We start from the raw sequence: 20,793 nt of genomic DNA, 5'->3' as shown, positions 1-20,793 counted from the left end.
GTCGGCTTTTGTTCGGCTTCTTTTGATGGACTCAAACACACGGCGGCAGATGAAACCATGTCCGTCTAGTTCTTCAGGAAGCACCATCCCGCTCATTTCCGGTTCTTCTGAAACATTCCTGAAAGAGGGCTGTGTTGTCTCGCCACGACTCGCAACAGACGTCCGCTTTGTGGGACCATCGAGGTTGCCCCCAAAGGGTCAGACTCTGCCCTCCACCGTCCTTCTGTTCTGATGTTCTTGTTGACCCATCGGCTCCTGTTCAGAAGCTGGAGCCAGAGCAGCCAAGACTCCTTTGAGCTGCAGTTTGGTGGGACGTTCAGCAGATGTCAGCATAAACACACTGATCTGTTGGAACCACAAAGGCTCTGCTGAGAACTGGACTCATACAAAATAAAAGCCTTCAGAAGATTGTCTTCTACTGTTTTAACCCTTGTGCTATCTTAGATGACCCCCCCTTCCATTGAGGTGTTCTCCCTACCATGACAAAGGTGGATAAAGGTGGAAAGATTTCATGTAATCCATGGACACCTGCCCTGGCCTGACCTACCCACCTTTGCCTTCAAGGTTTGCAATGAATGAGTGATTGACTTTAGCCTGCAGGGGGCGCTGGGGTGCGGTTTTGGCCTTTCTGGAAAACTCTATTGTTGATGTCTGCAGTTCTGTTTTTGTCTGCATTTTTCTCAGAAGAATGACAAATGTGACCCTCCCCGCGACACCTGAGGACCACACCCCTCTGCTGCTACAGAGATGGTTCAGTCGGGTTATGGGATAGAAAGATGGGAAATCAGCCTCTGACGGTTTATTTTTCTGTATTTTTGCACGGCGGCGCTCCAGCTGAGGCGGAAGCTTTGATTGCTGCTCCACACTCTGTCAGCAAATCCTTAACAATCGCAGCTCGGGGGAATTTCCCCTCATGATCTGCTGAGTCTGGATTTCCAACCGGCACCTACTCCCTCTGAGAGATGACAGCAGCATGTTTATTTAACAGAGGTCACAAGTAGAACTTTTGTGGCCAACCTTACCAGAACTAAAGTCGTTTGTTCAAAAATCCTCAAACATATTTGAGAACAACTGATTTGTTGTCAAAAAGGTATAGAACCTCAGTATTTAGCAACATCCAGGCTTTTATTTTGTTAAATGAATCAGAAATGCCCCAGATTTGCTTTTTGCGTTGAAGAAATAAAAAGTATTTGGTGACTTTGGAACCAATCCGAAAATGGACGAATCTGTGACAAACAGACGATTTCCATTTTGCATCCGGGAATCAAACCAGCAACCCGAATCCTCAATTTTTCTGATTGTCTTCAGGAAATTTTCTGTGCAGCTCCTCCCCCTTTCTGAGAGGCCCCACCCCCTTATTACCCTTGGCCGTCAGTTTAGTCTTTTAAAATCTGATGTGTTTTTTTTTTTTAAAGATGAGCCCAAAGTTCTGCTGAAGGTTGCAGGTTCTGTCCTGGTTTGCTGACAGGAGAACCTTGAATTCTGAGGCGTCACTCAGAGATCAGGAGGATTAGCAGCAGCTGAAGAGGATTGTCTCCGTCCTGATGGAGCAGCGGGTGGAGCCTGACGGTTCAGCACCTTAAGAGGATTTAGGAAACACAGACGCTCCCGCAGAAGTCCATCAAACCTCTGAGGATGCACAGTTCTGGAGCCGCTCTCCATCGTTTGTGATGCAGACACCGCTGTGATCTTCCTGATTATTCTGTCAGGCTCCTCCTGGTGGAGGGCGGTGCCACCGGTCGGATGAGGAGTGGAGCCTGCTGCTGAGGGAGGACGCGGCGTTCAGTCACATCTTCTCTGGAGCTTCTCCTCAGCTGCTGGTCGTCGCTCAGGTTCAGGTAAAAAGGTGTGAATGTGGCCAGAACCCAGACAAACACGTTGAAACAGAGCTCTAACTTTGGTAATCTGGTGGAGGAGATGAAGAAGAAGACGAGTCCTAATGCGATAAAGTCAGAGGCGGGACTCGGAGCTGCTTTGAACTCTCCTTTTGATCTCTGGACGCTCCAGACGTCGGGTCTGAAAGCACGAAATGATCAGATCGGAATGAGACATTCGTCTTAAATCCAACCGTTATTTTGAAGAAAGAAACCTAGAGGGAGGTAAGGCAGAAACGGACGGAACCATCCTTATCTCCAAGGTGTTTCCGGTTGCAGCTTCCTTCATGGTAGACAAAAGGGAAGAACCTTCTAAACAGTTCTACCAATCTCTGAAGCTTTGTTGGTGTTCACACTGGACCAGCAGGGAGGGGCTTCTTCTTCTACTGTTCACTAGCTCATGTCTGCCACCTGCAGGTGGAAGAGTGTTGGTGTGAAATGTCTTGGTGTACGTTTGGTGAATCTGGCTTCAGGCTTGTTCTTTCACCGCTCTGTTCCGATATATCAAAGACTCGGTGTCGTAGAATTCCACCCGGATACAAACCGCAAATATTTATGGGGTTGGTACGCCATCCATACGTCCCCTTGAAAACAAAGTGGCCGCTTGAATGTGTGCTGTGAAGAGAACGTATCTTCGAGGCTTTTGGGGGTTCTACTGACATTTGTTGATTTTGTATCTAGTGTTGTTGTGGTTTCGATCAGACCCTCTGAACTAGACCGAGTGACTCCTCCCCCTGGCGTTCCAAACAGGATGTACCCATAGACCCATCTATAGAGGGGTAAACAGCTGTTACTCAGTTATTCTATTGGTCAGAAGAACCATTCTGGATCTTTTTTAACATCTTCTGGATAATCCAGTTTTTCTGTAGTTCCAGTTATAAATGGACCAATCAGATACCTCAATAAAAGTGGGTGGAGCCTGCTGGCCCCTCACATCATTTGATTGACAGATTTTGTGTAGCCCACTTTCAACTTTTCCAACAAGCTCACTACTGATTGGTGAGAGTGGTTGCCATAGAAGCGTAGACTCACACTGACTCGCACCAATCACTGTTTACTGGAGCAGTTGGATGGAGCAGGAAGGAGCCATTTTCTATGGATGACATCACACTCACTCAGTCCAGTTCTCTGATCCAGTCAAGGGTTCAGAACCTGGGATCAGCTGATCCCGTGTATCAGTGATTCACCTCTGAGAACAAAACTCTCCATAACATTTCAGTGAGAAGAAGCAGAATCTGCCTGGATGAATCCACCAGTATCTCAATTCCCTGATGTTCGGTTAATACCTGTCTGGCAGCTGTAGCTCCTCCCCCTGTTTGCTTCAGGTCAGCGCCGTCACCGTCTGTCCATACACACTTTGAGATGTTGTGAAGGACCATTGACTGTATCTCAGAACTGGAGTCAATTTAGACCCAATTTTTTCAGGACGTCGTCAGTCTATATGGTTTCTATAGCAACCACTATCGCCAATCAGGAGTGAGCTTGCTGGAAGGCCACACCCCTAATAGTTGAAAGTGGGCTACACAAAATCTGTCTATCAAATGATGTGTGGGGGGGGGGGGCAGCAGGTTCCACCTAGTTTCATCGAAGAATCTGATTGGCCGGTTTATAATTGAAGATATTGACTTACAGATTAAAATATGAAAATCCAGCAGGTACTTCCTATTGAGAATGCCAAGGGGGAGGGGCCACTCAGTCCAGTTCTTGCATACAGTCAATGTGGAACAAAGCAGGAGTGATTGCCAATCACCTTTTTCAAAAGATGCGCTTTGGTTACACATCAGATCTTTTGAAAACGTGTCGGGAAGCAAACGAGTGTGGAAGGAAAACTCGTTGGTAAATCTTCTTATTTAGACAAGAAACAAAACCGGAAATAGAGTTTGAACACAGATTCTCCCTCATATCAGAGCCTCTTTGAAGGTTTTTAATGTAAACAGAAGATCATCCAAACGTTCCGTCTGTGTCTCAGGCTGTCCGTCACCATGAACTACAGGAGGGGCAGAGTCGGCCCTGCGGGGGCAGGAGTTTGCTGCCCAGAAACCACAAGCGGGAGCAGGTGAGCTGCACGCCACACACTCACCTTCAGCCGGGTTTCTGTGGAGGACAAGAAGTTTAACCCTTCCTCTACTGAAACAGACGTTTCCATCGGAAGAAGCCACTTGAACGCAGGTTGCCGATGTGAACGTAGCTTAAGGCGGACCGTCCTCTTTGGAAAGTCCTTCCAAACCATGGAAGTTCTCCACTTATGAATAATGTAACGAGGTCTTCTATCAAAAGTCCTTAGCTTTGTCCCCGGCACACAAGGATTTCTTCAGTTTCTGTGAATGTTATTCATTTATTTTTGTCTTTATGGTGAATTCTGTCTGTCCTCTGACAGAGATGGCCGACAGTCTGCAGCTGCAAACACCAACAACTGCAACAACAACGATGGGTAAGCAGCGGCAGTCGCAGCCGCAGTCGCAGCAGCTCTGTTTTTCCAAAACTTTCAAATTAAAAAACAAGGTCCATACTTTTTAGGGTAAAATGGTTTTGCTGATCTTCTCTAACAAAAACAAAGAAAACTGATTTTTACCTGCCAAATACTGAAACAGCAGTAGATTTAGGAATTAATGAGGCCTTGAATGAACTGAAAACAACAAAGAGAATCAATTTAGTGTTTGCAGAAGCTTAAAGGGGATCCACTTCTATTTACTCAACTGGATCAAGATAAAACAAAAATGTCCCTCATTCAGTGTTTGGTGCTTTTATTGCCCCTGCAGAGCAACCACCTCAATGTCACATTGTGTTCTGCATTTGGCCATAAACTGGGTCTTGTGAAAGCGTTTCCATAGCAACAGCAGCGTTTGACCCACTTTTTAATATTTGAGAGCAGCTAAAAACGAAAGTTATGACAAAACAACCCTGGACAAATGGGTTTTATGAGGAAAATAATATGATCTTATTAGCATCTTCTATGGAAGCAGGGGCGGAGCTACAGGGGCAAAGGGGGGGGCGGCAGCTCCTCTCCTCTCAGAAAGCTTTGAGATTTTCAGCCCCCTCTTGACCCCCATATGAAATGTTTTAGCGCCGCTCCTTTATGTGAGTACTTATATTTGTTTTATTAAAAATATATAAGATTTAAAAAAATACATGTTTTGAAAACTGAACTGTAGTGGATTGTGTGTTTTAGGAGTCTTGGTGTTTCAGCCAGAAGAAGCATTCTGACTGATGACTTCTTTTAACCTGGACTCTGGTCTGGACACACAAGGCTGTTCCCCTTTAACTTGAGTCTCAGTCCAGACTGCCCTCACGGCTATATGAACTGTCTGGACGGAAAATTGTCAAACCTGTAGCGATCATGCAGGAAAGATTAAGGCCGTAGACCATTCAGTGAAGCGTTAGAATAAAAAGACCTAGACAACCCTCAGCCCCCGTACAGGTCAACTCCTGTAGGGTTCCATGTGACTAAGGCTTTACTGGCGTACTCCAACCCAGTCAATGCACAAGCATCACTACACGACAACTTACTACAAATAATGAACTCTTCTTCAGCTCCAGGCAATTGGGTGGGCTTCACCCTGATTAGGGTCAACCAATCAGATAAGTTAGAAACTGAAGGCAACACCGCCACCCTTAAATACTGCTGCTGTAGGTGACATCACCTTCTCGAACTTGGTCCAAGGGTGAAACGTCACTTGATATTCTACTGTCTATCCAACCTGTTTTGGTTCTCATGGAATAAACCTAAAAATGACTCGAGTTCATTTTTGTTTAGTGACGTTCCCCTTTGATAACCTGAACAAGACAGTGCAGAGTCAGCAAAGACTTCTGTTTCTGTAAACGTTTGCAGAAAGAAAGACGAGAAGAAGGAGGAGAAGAAAGACGAGAAGAAAGACGAGAAAAAAGACGAGAAGAAGGATGAGAAGAAAGACGAGAAAAAAGACGAGAAGAAGGAGGACAAGAAAGATGAGAAGAAAGACGACAAGAAGGACGACAAGAAAGATGCAAAAAAGGACGAAAAAAAAGAGGAGCCGTAAGTAGGGCAAAAGTTGGATGAATGTATCCGATTGTCAGGCGAGAACTAGAGCTGAAGGATGATGCCTTGTTGGTCTGTTGAGTCCATCCTAAAAAAAAGTGTCTCTTCCTGCAGGAAGGAGGTGTGGATCATGGATCCTGCCACAGATCTATACTACCACTGGCTCTCCGCTCTAGCCGTCCCAGTCTTCTACAACCTCATGTTGCTTGTGGCGAGGTATGGAAGCATCCATTTCTCACGACGATAGTTCTATGTTTGAACTGCGGTTGTGGTTTGGTTCTGATTCTCACGGTTTGACCCCCTCACAGGGCTTGCTTCAACGAGCTGCAGTATAACTACACAACGATGTGGATAGTTCTGGACTACGGCTCCGATGTTTTCTACTACATCGACACGTTTGTGAGAGCCAGAACGGGTAAGTGGTGTTCTCCTTTGGCCTGACGGTTTGCCGTCAAAGGAGCAGTGGATGGTAACCGCAGTCTACCTGCCCACAGGTTTCCTGGAGCAAGGCCTGCTTGTGAAGGACCCAAAGGTCTTGAAAGAAAAGTACATGACCACGCTGCAGTTCAAGTTTGACGTCATTTCACTGCTGCCGACGGACATCGTTTTCTTCGTCATCGGGATCAATAACCCGGAGTGGAGGTTCAACCGACTCTTTCGGCTACCCAGACTCTTTGAGTTCTTTGACCGCACGGAAACTCGAACCAACTTTCCAAACATCTTCCGAATTGCTAACCTTGTCCTCTACATAATCATCATCATCCACTGGAATGCCTGCCTCTACTTTGCCGTCTCCAAGGTTCTCGGCTTCGGCTCAGACACCTGGGTGTACCCGGCCTTAACTGGTCCCAAATTTTCACGCTTGGCCATTCAGTACATCTACTGTTTCTACTGGTCCACACTCACCTTGACCACTATAGGCGAGACTCCACCCCCCGTCAGAGACATCGAATACTTTTTTGTGGTTGCCGATTTCCTCACGGGAGTTCTCATCTTCGCCACGATTGTCGGCAACGTTGGTGCCATGATTTCCAACATGGGCGCCGCTCGTGTAGAGTTCCAGGCCAAGATCGACTCCATAAAGCAGTACATGCATTTTCGCAAAGTCACCAAGGACCTGGAGGCCAGAGTGGTGAAGTGGTTCGACTACCTGTGGACTGAGGAGAAGACCTGCGACGAGAAGCAAGTGCTGAAAAGCCTCCCGGACAAGCTGAAGGCTGAGATCGCGATAAACGTCCATCTGGAGACTCTGAGCAAAGTGCGGATCTTCCAGGACTGTGAAGCTGGATTGCTCATTGAGCTGGTCCTGAAACTTCAGCCACAGGTTTTCAGCCCCGGGGACTACATTTGCAAAAAGGGAGATATCGGCCGAGAAATGTACATCATAAAAGAAGGAAAGTTGGCAGTAGTGGCAGACGATGGAGTCACCCAGTTTGTGGTCCTGAGCGACGGTGCGTACTTTGGAGAAATCAGCATTCTCGGAATCAAGGGAAGTAAGGCTGGAAACCGGAGAACAGCCAACATCCGAAGCGTTGGCTATTCCGACCTGTTTGCTCTTTCCAAAGACGACCTGATGGAGGCGCTAACGGAGTACCCTGATGCCAAGTACGCCCTGGAGGACAAGGGAAGGGCCATCCTCATGAAAGACAACCTCATAGACGAGTCTTTGGTGGCAGCGTGTGATGCCAAGGACTTGGAGAACAAAGTCAACCAGATTGAAGCCAGCGTGGAGGTGATGACCAACAAATTCAAGAAGCTGACGGCGCAGCACCAGTCCTCTCAGCGCAAACTAAAGCAACGGTTAAGTAACCTGTCCAACCAGGTGAGAACCCTCAGGACTGACGTGGATTGACGACGATCCCCTCACCTGCTGTCCGAAACAAGCTTCTTAAAGAAGCACCTTCTGTCTCAGAGGGAATGGACACAGATGATCTTTGTTTTTTTCCTGATGGTATAATTAAAAAGAAACAGCATCATCAAGGGTAAAAAAAGTCAAATTTGACCAACTTCTGACTTTTTCTGTAAATTTCTGAAACTTTGAAACAATTTCTGTCATTCCTTCAAATGCTGATCAAAAAATAAAGTTATTAGAAAAAAGAAAAAGAAAAAAAAGAAAAAAAAGAGTAGTGGGACCTTTGTCCTTTCCGGTTTTAGCCAGAAAACTATAAACGGTAAATCAATTATGTCAGAATTTTGATATTTTTATTAAAAAGCAAAAGGAATTTTTGAAAAATCCACAGAACTATTTTGGATTTGGGATAAAAATCAAGCAGCATTTTCTACCATTTGTTATAAAGCTTTTTCTTTATTTTTTTCAAAGCAATTAATCTTATTTTTAAAGTTAAAATTCCTAACTAAGACTGTTTCAGGGTGCTTAACAGGGAATACCGGATACTTTAAACCATTACCAAAACAAAGACTTTAATTTATTCTAATTTGAAGTCAGATGATTTTATGGAAGACAAGTTTTCAAATGTGTTCTCAAACTACGTTTACAATCATTTCCAATGACAAGTCTCTGTAAACATGCCTTTTGGACTTCTGCGTTCAACAGTCGCATTCAAGCATAGCAAAGAGTTTCGACGACCGTTTTCCGGCTCTGCGAACAAAATGCGCGGCCACTGATAACTCGCTGGACTTTAACCAATTAGGGACTACGATTTGGTCGATTTGAATTCACACAAGTACCAACCGTTGAATTGTGAAGGAGAAACTAATCATTGTGGTTTGTGTCCGGTTGGAATTATACGACACGAAGTCTTTGTGTCGGAATCTAGCTGTAAAAGAAAAAGCCTGGAGCCAGCTTCACTAGATTTACACCGAGCTGAAATTTCACACCAAGACTCTTCCAACTGTAGGTACATGCGCTGGTTAACAAAAGAGGAAGCCCCTCCCTATTCGTCCAGTATGAACGCCGGGGGCTGCATACACATTCTTGGTCACTTATGGTGTTTTCGTAGCGTCATAGTAGCCTAAATATTTGTGTATTGCTAGTGTAGAACGAGGATTACACTGAAAACACTTGTCTAGTGGGTCTAGATGACCCAACTCCCAATGTTAAAGTGCCTAGGATAGAACAAGGGTTACAATGGTTATTGGTAAAGATCCATGTCGATTCTAATGATTTAGTATTGCTTGAACTACTATCTATCCAGTCACTCCAATATTAAAAAGTTAAATTTCACACACTTTTTATTTTTATTGCCTTATTTCTTTTGGGTGTCTTTTTAGGAGACGTGTATTCTTCTTTTGATAGGTACATTGCCAAATGAGTAAAAACCCTTACTCATTTGGGAACACGGTGAAAAGAATTCCTTTGGTCTGAAAAATGTCTTTTAAAGGTCTTGGATTATTGTCGTCCATTCATGACACACATTTGTGGGTATTTTAATGTGTATTACCTTTTTTTTGGCGAGCGGTTGGACCCAACAGAATTTCAGGCCCTTCTTTTAAATATTGTTGTTGGTTAGCTGACTCAAGTGATTTCACATCCTGATTGACTGAACACACCTGATTTAGGTTATCAGCATCAAGCAGTCCAGGGAGAGCTGGAAAACAGGCAGGGTTGAGGCTCTTGAGGACAAGGGTTGGCCACCCCTGATCTATACCAGGTAGACAGTGCTCTGAACCTTTTTCCTTCAATGATTTGTGATCTTCACTGGTTTCCATGGATTACATGAAATCTTTCCACCTTTATCCACCTTTGTCATGGTAGGGAGAACACGTCAATGGAAGGGGGGGGGGGGGGGTCATCTAAGATAGCACAAGGGTTAAACATGCGTTTCCTACGGGGATCTTCAGTCAAACTCTAGTCTACAGAACCTGGAACCAATCTTTAGAAAATAAGAGCCCAGTTTGTGTAATTTAAAAATCAGATCAACCGCTAGTTCAGACAAAACTACAGAAAAGGTTCAACGCTTAGACGTAAAAGCATCCACCCTAGAGCGTCTGGTAAGTGCAGATAATCAGTTGGATTGTGCACTTTTTGTACAACACTTTAAAAAAAAAAAAAAATTCCGTTGATAAAACACCAGGATCCGATCAGATTTACCTGTGGATGTTTGACCTTCTGCGCGTCACCAACGGCCTGTTGGGTCATGGCCGTACCAATGAAGCTACGTGCACACCGGGCATTTTAGCCCATGATGTTCACACTGGACAAACCGGGAGGGGCTTCTTCTTCTCTGATTTACTAGCGCATGGCTGCCACCTACAGTTGGTGAGAAATGTACATTTTGCGTTTGGGCAAGAAATGGTTTAGTTCAATGTAATGACGGCTATGGACTAGCATCGTGTCAGGATAGTGGTCTTGGTGTCTATCTGAAAAACAAACGCAGACGTCAACGTCGGACTCCTCGCCATGTCTGGATTCACCAGGTGTCAGTCTCTGATTGGTCCAAGTTCAACCTGGTTTAACTTCCAACGTGTGTTCAAGGGCCGTGGAGCAAAATGGTCATAGAAAGTTGGGTAGCTAAGCGTGAACGCTAGACTGTGAAGGACCCGTCTTCTGGTGTGGAAGTTTCAGTCACTGCAGAGAACAGTAGTGCCACGGTTTGAATCCCCTTCCCGCCTGCCGTGTAAAGAACAGAAAACACCGTTGATGGTTTCAGAGCATTTACTTGACATTATTTTGAAAAGCCAGAGCTTCCTTGTTGGTCTCGCTTCGTCAGCGGACTCCAACATTCCCGCTCCGGATCGTAGCCGTTTCCGCACAGACTGAGTGGTTGTGGATCGTCCACAGTTTCCCGTGAGCCCCGGGAGCCCCCTCCCCAGCTGTCCCCCCAACTGTCAGGACCGCCCCGGGGGCATGGCGGCGGGGACACAGCACTGCGGCTCCGACGGCGCTCGTATACAAACACTGTTTTATTTGGAATCGTCAACACAGGAAGACAAGGAAATAAAACGCTGCGAACAATCGTGGCAACCTGCGGCCCCCACCCAAATCAAAAACATTCTGAAAATGTCTAAGTGCACTTTACAGCTCTGACCAGATCTAGCCAGCAGTGCCGCCCTTCCCTCCCCCCACATTGGAAAAAGGCCCAGAAACACGGTGCGGAACAGCGGTGGCGTCCCTGTCAGCGGGCGGGGGGAGTGGAATGGTCAGGGACAGCTATCTGTTCGGTTCATTTGATAGTCGAGACTTTCCTACAGCTGGATGGTTTTTCACCTTAACGCGGTACCACAAGCGGGGCTTAAATTAACTCGTAGACTCCGCCCCCTCAGAGTTCACCCCGCCCCCGCCCTGGGGACGCCAGTGCGACAGACAGGCATGAAAAATAACCCATTTTTACCTTAAAATAAATAATAATGAAGTTATCCTCTCTGTACATGGAAAACGAAGGGGGGGGGGGGGGGGGTTCTGCAGCTCAGAGTGGAGGGGGGGAGGGGCGTGTGCTTGCGCTGGCGGCTGCAGAGGAACTACAGGGGCGCACAATTAAACCAAACGTCCCTGCGGCCTGACTCGTCAACGTTTCCGTCGTGTCTGATGAAAGGGGGGCGGGCCAGAGAGGGGGCGGGGTTTGGAGCAGGGGGGGTGGGCTCAGAGCATGCCAAACCCTTTGGCGTAGGTGATGGCTTTCAGCAGTCTCTCTCGCAGCTTGTCCTTGCTGCTGTACTCGGGCAGCAGCAGCACGTTGAAGCAGGTGTGGGACGTGGGTAACCTGCGGGGACACAACACCGTCAGCAGGGGGCGCACCCCACCGGCAGGCTTACAAAATAAAAGCTGCGCAGATGATTTTGGCAGACCTTCAGGCTGTAGAAAAAGGTATGATGGGATTTTTCCAGATCAGCTTAGACTCAGGACTTAGAGATATGTCAGTTCACCGGGGAGCCACTAGGGGGCGGGGCCCCTAACAAAAATCATCATTCACTCTGACGATTAACTTAAAACTAAAAACTGAAACTAAAAGCGCCTGCAAACAAATTATTTTTATTTTCAAAATAAAATACAAAACAGCGCCGTGTTTAATCCACTAAAGTTACAAAATGAAAGCCCTGTAAATGTAAATAAGGAGTTTGATTTTGCTTTTGTTTTGTACAAAACTCATTTGTTGTGAAAGAACAGAGTGAGTATCATGATGTGGGCAGCATCATGGCGGGGTTGATGTCATTTTAGGACACAGACACACATAATAACCGGGTTCCGGGTCATGTGACTTCCTCTTTGGGTCACGCCTGCGTCGGTAAACATAAAGAGTTGGTCTGGCACTGTGGGCGGGCGGGCGGGCTCACCTGTCGGTATCGGGGCCGTTCTTGGCGATGATCATCTTGAGCTTGCCCAACCCCCCCACAGGGGCTCTGTCGGTGCCGGTGGTGAACTGCAGGAAGAGGCGCTTCTGCTCCTCCCCAAACGAGTGCAGCGTCTCCCAGAAGTCCCTGCAGGACACAGTTTCAGTGCTGTCACCACATTTTGGAAAAACTGCAACAGGGGTCGTGGGTTTGAGTCCACTCCTAGAAATACGACACTCTCCCCCCTGGGGGGCGGAGGGACTGCTTCCAGGATGGAGTTTCTTACTTGATGATTCGTGAGTCTCTGTTGTACCCGCCGTCGTACTCGGTCGTCTCCTCCAGCGCCAGGAAGTCCAGGTTCTGCGGTGGAGAACAGACGTTAGCATGGCGCCAGTTCCACCGCGCAGCTGCCGAACCGAGCGGCTGCAGCTCGTCTTACCCTGCTGCCGCAGATCAGCAGCTCGATCTCCTCGGGCCTGAACAGGTACTTGAGCGGCGACTCGTTGGTGACCATGTGGAAGCCTCTCCTGAAGGCTTTGAACTGCTTCTCCACGCTCTTGTTCAGGATGTAGTCGGAGTACTGCGCCACAAACTCCTGCGGAGACGGACGACAGCAGCTTCACCCTGGAACCTCAGAACCCAACCAGAAACCCCTGGATCTGTGGTCACGTATGTATAACTAGAGATGGAATTGGTTTGATCTGTAACCCCCCCAAATGGGCATCTGCAGGGGTTTTCCAGGCAATTCGCCTCTTATTTTGAAAAGTTTCGTCCTGAAAGGTGGGACTCCAGCTTGGATGGATGTTCTGAGGTCTGGAGAACGAGTATGCGGTCAAAGTGAACAGATGCTCCTACAGCTCATCAGATGTTACATCTGTTTGGAACAGAAAGAGGCTAAACGCTCTCCTAGCCAAACCAAATGTTAGCTTAGCTGCCGACCTTCAGGCTTCACACACACAGCGTCTGGAAGCCACACTCCTTCCTCACTTTCATCGTCTGACCTTCACCAGCTGCAGTGCTGACTCAGCACGCAGTAACTGCAACGTGCATCTGGCGCCACCTTGTGGCCGCAGGTAGATGTGATTCATTTAGCGATGCTTTACATGTGGTTCGGTTCTCATTTGCTTTTTTACCTCGTCTGGGTTGGTTATGAAGAACCAAAGTTGGAACTTTCCTTTACTGAAAACAGAAATCTCTCATTAAAACTAAGAAAAAAAGTCTATAAAGGTAGATCTATGTTTTGAATGGCCCCTGGCCCCGCCCCCTTACCCTTCTGTTGTCGTTGGTGACGGGGATCTTGTCCCCGTTTTCCCTCAGGTCGTACATGAGCGGGTTTCCGAACAGGTCGTTGTGGGAGATCTGGAAGGTGATCATCATGTCCTCCTCCACGCTGCCTTCGTACTCCAGCAGCTCCTTCAGACTCTGGTTCAAGACCTGCAGGGCACGGCCAGACAGCGGTCAGCCACTGATGCACAGCAGCCACATCAGGAAGCTGCTGCAGTAAAGTTACTTCAAAGACACATAAGACTGTTACTACAAAATACTTTGAATTACTGCCATTCCTTTTGGGACTGTGTACTGAAAATATTTTCACAAAACAACAGTGCGTCTTATTTTATTTTATTTTCTGGTTGCGTTAAATGCTGTTGACGTTATGTCAAAGTGTTAATTTAACCTGTAGCAAACGACGTAAACAGGTGTTGTACAAATGCTAACGTGTAGTGGTGCTGAACTGTGTTTTTATGCGTTACTCACAACTTTGGGAGTTAACGTAGTCATAACATTTGTTTTAGCGATAATGGTCTGGTTTTTTACGCATTACAAGTTTGAAATTTATTGTAAATATGCTAACGCGGCTAATTTGTAGTTGTGTCCATCTGTTTACTTAACGTGATACTAAAAAAGTAGAGTTAGCATTGTCACATTAACAATTGTTTTAGCGATATTGATCTGTTAGGGAAAAAAAGAGTTACAGGCATTGTGAACACGCCAACGGGTATAACGTGTAGCGTGATACAAACACGTTCTAGAGACTGTTGAATGCAGTTAAAGACTGACCGACGTGTCTATTGAGACACTCCTCTGGTTTAATGCACCTCATATGTGCCAAAGGCTTAAAAATAGACCATGTCATCGACGGTGTGTCCCACCATGCAGAAAGTCCGGTACTTTAGACGACCGCCGTTACTTCAAACAAGATCTAAGACTGTCAAACAACAATCCACCTGAGGGGCAAACGAAACCACCCAACGGCGCATGTCTCACCGGGTTGGCGTCCGCCAGGTCCCTGAAGGTCCCTTTCTTGCCCATCAGCTTCCTGTAGACCACCATGGGGAAGTGCACGTCCAGGATGCAGTTGTTGTAGATGGCCAGGCCGAGGACGATGCCGATCAGCGTGTACTGGCCCTCGTTCTCGAACGACGAGGGGTTGAACCAGAACAGTTTGGTGTATTCGTCGTACGTGAACATGCCTGAAGCCAAACCAGAGACATTATCGACCAACGCCGGCACCACCACGGGCCAGAACCACAGGTTTTTCTAAAACCAGATTTGAATTTGATCAAAGTTTTTTGGGATGTTCAGACAAACAAAGACCTTAATAAAAAGACCTGCATTCTTCGTACCACATCTGAATTATATAGACTTTTATGAGATTTATACAGGAAACTGCAAAATCCCTTTTGATGGGAAAAAGGATGTTCTGTGATTCGTCGGGTTCCATCAACCCAAAGCCAAAGAACTAGTTTGAGATTCATGAGGAACTGGACAAACAGTGGAACCAAACATACCGTAGGAGGGTTAAAGGTCAAAGAATCGGGTATCAAGCCAAAAGGAGGTTTTCAGGAGCCAAACACCTCCAACCTTTAAGTGCACTATAACTGGCTCAGAACCGGCAGAAACCCAAGCGGCGATGGACGGTCTCATACCGATGTCAGGGTTGAAGATCTCCTCCACCACCAGCTGAAAGAACTCTTTGGAAACGCCTCCTTCGTCCACACCTTGCTCTCCTTCAAACTCCACATACAGCTGCTTCTTCAAGTCTGCAGGATTCTCCATGGCGATCATTTCCAGCTGCGGGGACAGAGCACAGGTCAGACATGTGGGCTGGCGGGCGGCGGAGCCGGAGGGCGGCGCCACGTACCCTGACCAGAGCGTCGTCGATGATGTGGTCCCTGCGGACCTTTAGCCTCAGGTAGGGGTTGAGCTGCTGGCCCTGCACCAGGCTGTAGAGCACGGTGATCCGCCGCTCGCTGTACATGCGGATGCGGTTGTCGTAGTACAGGCCCAGGTTCTTGGTGACGGCGTTCAGGATGAACGGGCAGGTCATGAAGGAGAACTTGTTCTCTGTCTCCACCTTGAAAAAGGTGTAGTCCTTGTCCATCTCCAGGACTTCGTTCAGCGGCTCGTTGATGAACTCCTCGAAGGGGATGAGCGGCCGCCGGCAGTCGTTGGTGCGGACCCCCAGCTCCGTCTCCAGAGGGTCCACCCGGGGACCCTTCTTGTTGCGGCGCTCCTCGCCCAGCAGCTCCTGCAGCGTGAGCTCGCTGGACTCCGGGATGGGCTCGTCGTCCTCGTCCTCGTTGTGCTCCACGTCCAGGTCGCCTCCCAGCACGTTTGCATAGTAAACTATCTTCAAGCACTTGGTGGACGCCACAACCGCGTCGTCGTCGTTCACCAGGTTCCGGCTGTTGAACTCGTTGCTGATCACCTTGTAGGTGATGAGCTGCTGGAAGGTCTCCATCATGCGGCGGATCTGCTCGGCGCTGTAGTGCGACCAGAGGCGGGCCAGCTTGGCCTGAGCGGCCAGTGGCAGTTTGCTCATGGCCTTACAGAACTGAGGCAGCGCGATCTCCAGGTACTCTGGACTGTGGAGGTTGCTGTTCTCCATCACTATAACAAACAGATTCAGATAGTTCGGGTCCCGTGAGTACACGTTGTGGTACGTCAGGTCGCACTCCACGTTGGGGGAGAGGTAAACCAGTGCGTTCAGGAAGGCGGCCTCTATCTTCTCGTTGGACAGGAGGCGCTCGTAGACGCGCCGCACGGCTTCAATGTCCACCGAGACCTCGTCCGGCGCCAGCTTCTGGACGTCGTTGTCTCCCGAGGAACCCTCGCCCGGCCGCGTCGACGAGGACGGGGAGTCCTCCTCCATGGCCGTAGCGGAGCACGCCGCTGCCTCCTTCTCGTCCTCGTCCTTGTCCTCGTCCTTGCCCTGGAGGGACTTCAGCTCCTCCTTGGTGTGGGGTTTGGACCGCCGGAAGCTCTGCACCAGCCCCTCGGCGCTGGAGAAGACCCGGCCGATTACTCGGATCAGCGGGGAGTAATCCTCCTTCTCCCCGCACATGCCCAAGATCTCGTACACCTTCTCCTCCGTCAGGTAAGATACATCTACGCGAAAAACAGAGCGGGTGAAACCGGTAGAACAGCCTTCCCGACAAGACTTCACCGGTCGGAACACGAAACCGGAACTTTGGGCTCAAGCTCACCTTTAAAATTTTCCCGTAGCGTGTGCGCCTCCTTGTGGTTCACCTGCTGGTCGCTGGAGGCAGAGTTGCTGTGCGTGCTGCTCTCCAGGTAGGTGGAGGCGGTGCCTTTCTTGGAAGGGTGCGGGTCACAGAGCTTGGCGTTGACCTTGTAGAGCTCCAGCGCCTTGACCGCCGCCGCGTTGTTGTCCATGCGCGTGAATCCCACCGAGGAGGCACACCAGGGGTTGGAGCAGCACTCATTCCCACAGCCTTCCGTTAACTGGTGGTAATAGCGCTCTATTAGATGTTTGGCGGCTGCTCGCTTCCTGCGTTCAGAGGAAAAAATCAGAGATTTCGGATGTGAACAATACTTTGATTGACAGCAGATACATTCACATTCTGCCGTGGCGCTCGTCTTCTATCAAAGGAGACATCGGCCGCGTCTTCAGGCCATGGAGCGGCGAGCTCCTAGTGAATGAATAATGGACACAATGCTATGTGAGATAAGTAGGACCCAATAACCGTTATCGTTAGTACAGGAAGTACAAAAACCATGTCATTGTGTGAGGACACAGGGTCTCCAGAGGTTAAGTAGATCTGAACACATTCTGTTCAGGAGACACAGCACAGGCCAGATTTATTGACGAGGTCAACAGCCAATCAGGAAGCAGAACACAATGCACTGAACTCATAAATATTTTAGAAGCACGCTGAAAACAAAAACAAAAATCAGCAAAGCATCAAGACCGCGAGGGACCTCCAACACGCTGAAGACGTTTGACCACGTCCTGGTCCAGACGTTATGAAACGCTCCACACAAATGTCGGTGGATCGAGACACGCTTCGTGCACGCGTGTACCTCAGCACATGTTCTTATTATAAACCGGATGCTTCGCCTGGACACCAAAACCGATAGTTTTTCTGCCTCATTTGTACACATTAAAAATAAATCTGTTTACGTTCACTCCAGGCTCTGAAACACTCCTACCGACCACTTCCAAGAAGTCTATGGGCATTTTGGGCTTCCGTGTTCAAAACTCCTGCGTTCTTAAGCTAAAGAAAGCTGATTGGAGAGTTGTTGGTTCCATTTTTGGACAGTTTTTATAACAACAGATCTTTCTACCAAAACGTTGGGCGTTCAGTAACGGTTCTGGTGACCCCTGACCGATTCATTTACACCCAATCGTACTACACTTCTATAGGACCACGAAGGGACAGAACCTGGTTTATGTTTAAGCTCCTCTAAACGGAACCAGAACAGCATTCTAAGTTTGACATAACTGTTGGTTATTCTAGGACAGGAAATGCAGAAGTAAGAAATATCAGACAAGCAGATTTCTGTTTAAAGAACACAATAATCAGCACTAGAGGAAATTTTCAGTATCGAAAGTAAAAGCTCCTGTTAGAAACATCGATAAGTGGGAAAACTACAGCAGTTTCTGGTTCTACTGCAGCTTTTGAGGCCCAACATGGAATCAAAGACGTCCAAAGATGTCGTCCAAAGATGTTCTGAGCGATCGCCCGCCCCTGAACCCCGGACGCCCAAAATGCCTCAAAAACGGCGTCTGAACTTCAGAGAACGTTTCAGCGTCCACAGCAGGACGCATAACAGAGCGGCCCCTAGCACATCTCGGGTACAATACAGAATTCCTGACGCTATCAGCGTCTTCAAAAAGCAACGGCTCAATTCTTTCTAGTAAAAACGTAATAAATCCGAAGTGTTAGTCGTGAAAGCAAACAGCCCTTTGATGAACGCACACAGACGTGGGGAACCACAGGAACAGACGGACACAGAACGGACATCCAGACGGCTCTGGGCGCTCGTTGGGGACTTACATTCGGCTTGCTTCTGGGTTTTCTACGTCAGGCTCCTCGTGTTCTCTGAAGGAACAAGAAAGAACAGATCACACATATGAAACGGGTTTGGACCGCGGCGTTTACATGCACCCCACTGACAAAAACCCTAAAAACGTCCACCGATTTGTGGCTTCGTTAACAAGAAGCCAGGCACTGAAGGATGTGCAGGTGGAGCCATGAGGGTCTTTCCCACATTCCTGGAGGCTTGGACAAAAGTTCCAGCCTGATGTTTCTGCGGGGGGGATCCAGATGGAGATGATGGGATGTGGTTCTGGCTCTGCAGACCTGCTCCCAGACTGACAGGAGGACCACAGCAAGCCTCCCAGTGTGACATGACAACAGCCCGTGCGTTGGTAGAGATGTTCCCCTTTAGAGGACGCAGTCTGCGGGCTGCAAACAGCAGCAGGAAGCGTGTTGTTAGCTCCACGGAGTCAGGGTGCAGCAGGTGGAGAACCCCCCGCACAAAGACCGGGTCCCTGTTTGAGGCTGGAACCAATCCAGTCTTGGAGGGACTTTCAGCGGAAAACGTCGCAGACTGCAGGTTTCTGCCTGGCGTGACTGAGCAGGCTAATGCTGTAGCAAACATTAGCAGGCCCGCCGGCCGTTTTTTAGTTTCATTTCACGCGCTTCCTACTTTAAAAACGTCGTATTAAACGTTTCGTGATTGAATTAAAATAAATTCAAAGCTGCTCGAAGTGTTGTCTAAACAGATTCAGCGAAAACGCGGAGCTCCCGCGCGGCTAACAGCGGGGAGCTAGCTAAGCTCCCGACATGCCCGGCAATCCCCGACTCTTTCCTGCCCGCGTGCCCACCTGTCAGCTCCGCTCGCCGGGCTGGTCTGGGCCTGTGGTGCCGCACACTCACAGTCCTCCTTCTCGTCGGGATTCATACGAGGCTTTCTCCCCGGCGGTTCCTCTGCGGCTGCGGGTGGCTTCGCTCGGTCCTCTGCGGTCGGTGAGCGCCCTCAACAGCACGGAGGTTTCAGAGCAACGCGGAGGCGGTCCAAGCGGGTCCACAACCGAGCTCGATTCACGGCCTTCTTCCTGCAGGTTCGATCCTCCTCCGGAGAGCTGCAGCCATGTTGACTCTGCCGTCAGCCAGCGTCCCACAATGCTCCGCGCCGCTGCCTGAGCGCGTGCCGGCCTGGATCGTTACTGAGCGGGAACGGGACTCGAACAGGACAGCAAGAAATGAAGAGTTCATCTCATTAAAATGAAATGAATCCAAATTAATTATGTATTTCTAACCAATTTAATGTAATCTGTTTATTTTTCTTAAAATTAATTTAATTCAATTCTTCCAAATCCTCATCGTGTTAAGGTCTTAAATTGAGCCTTTTTGAACATTAATATAAATTCATTTAAAAAAAATTTAATTAAAAAAAAATATATATATATCTATATATATCTATATCTATATCTATATATATCTATATCTATATATATATATATATATATATATATATATATATATATATATATATATATATATATATATATATATATATATATATATAGATATAGATATAGATATATAGATAGATATAGATATAGATATAGATATAGATATAGATATAAACAGTTGTCAAAGTCTGAGACCCTAGATCTGGAAGCCAAAACCTCAAAGACCAGAACCACAGAAGTCTGCTTTCAGGCGCCCTCTACAGGCTGCAGCCAGAACTGTCAGCCAGTGATGGAGGCGTTTTGGTTCTGTATAAAAGCAGAGTCACACAGCCACTACGGGCATTTTGCGCATTTTCCACGTATAAAAGTTTGGTCTTTCGTGATTTAAGCGTGATCATTTTTGTCATTCATCAACATTTGCAGATGTCCACTGAAGGTTTCAACCGATGAGTCTTTACGTGAATACAGCACACATATCACGTTCAAATACGTAGTTGACGCACAAATTACTAATGAATTGTATATTAACAGACAATAATCATGTTTGGTTCATGTTCTTTGTTGGTTTACGAGTTCTTTGTTGGTTTATTCGTACTTCTTCCGCGGTTTTAACCTGGTTCATTCGTGATACATTTATGAAAATTTCACGTAAAGACCACAACTTTTCTCATTTTTTCCACGTTTATTCACCATCCATGCAAACTGTGAGAAGAGAAACCCTCTGGCTTGTTCAAATATATTTGACAATAGTTATTAATTGTCCGTTGGCAAACATCGGTTTCATAAAGCGTGTTTTTTTTTAATCAGAAATTTTCCAAAAAAAGCTCCTATTTTGTCACCGACTGCTGTCGTTGTTTAACCTTGAAGATTTGACAAACAACAACAAACTATGCGCTACTTGGAAGAAAAAAACAATCAGTTAAGTACACACACACACACTATAATACACT

General features: G+C 47.4%; 2 protein-coding genes across 5 annotated transcripts; one reads left to right on the top strand and one right to left on the bottom strand.

Annotated features, from left to right (window-relative positions):
• Positions 1-1,607: 1,607 nt before the first annotated feature.
• Positions 1,608-9,062, top strand: LOC101170498 (cyclic nucleotide-gated channel cone photoreceptor subunit alpha). The gene is made up of 7 exons (XM_004086017.5): positions 1,608-1,838; positions 3,844-3,930; positions 4,252-4,305; positions 5,704-5,886; positions 6,004-6,105; positions 6,198-6,304; positions 6,384-9,062. Exons 2-7 carry the CDS (start codon positions 3,857-3,859, stop codon positions 7,739-7,741), a joined length of 1,878 nt encoding a protein of 625 aa, XP_004086065.1. The 5' UTR covers positions 1,608-1,838; positions 3,844-3,856; the 3' UTR covers positions 7,742-9,062.
• A 1,424-nt stretch (positions 9,063-10,486) lies between these two features.
• LOC101174082 (ubiquitin-protein ligase E3A) lies at positions 10,487-19,785 on the bottom strand. Of its 4 annotated transcripts, none has more exons than XM_023961505.2 (11): positions 19,253-19,785; positions 18,420-18,464; positions 16,605-16,909; positions 15,260-16,506; positions 15,045-15,189; positions 14,383-14,588; positions 13,387-13,551; positions 12,557-12,712; positions 12,404-12,477; positions 12,121-12,264; positions 10,487-11,549 (listed from the first exon to the last, which is right to left on the bottom strand). In XM_023961505.2, the coding sequence occupies exons 1-11, from the start codon at positions 19,327-19,329 to the stop codon at positions 11,429-11,431; spliced, it is 2,685 nt and encodes an 894-aa protein (XP_023817273.1). In that variant the 5' UTR covers positions 19,330-19,785; the 3' UTR covers positions 10,487-11,428. The 4 variants fall into 4 exon arrangements, 3 of the variants coding, with proteins under 3 accessions (XP_023817273.1, XP_023817280.1, XP_023817276.1); XM_023961512.2 differs by having other exon boundaries at positions 19,305-19,576; XR_013652836.1 differs by having other exon boundaries at positions 10,737-11,549; positions 12,557-13,296.
• Positions 19,786-20,793: the final 1,008 nt, after the last annotated feature.

Source organism: Oryzias latipes, chromosome 2, assembly GCF_053564925.1.
Source record: "Oryzias latipes strain Hd-rR chromosome 2, Olatipes_Hd-rR_3.1".
Taxonomy (NCBI): Eukaryota; Metazoa; Chordata; class Actinopteri; order Beloniformes; family Adrianichthyidae; genus Oryzias; species Oryzias latipes.
This window is presented reverse-complemented; position numbering and strand designations above follow the sequence as displayed.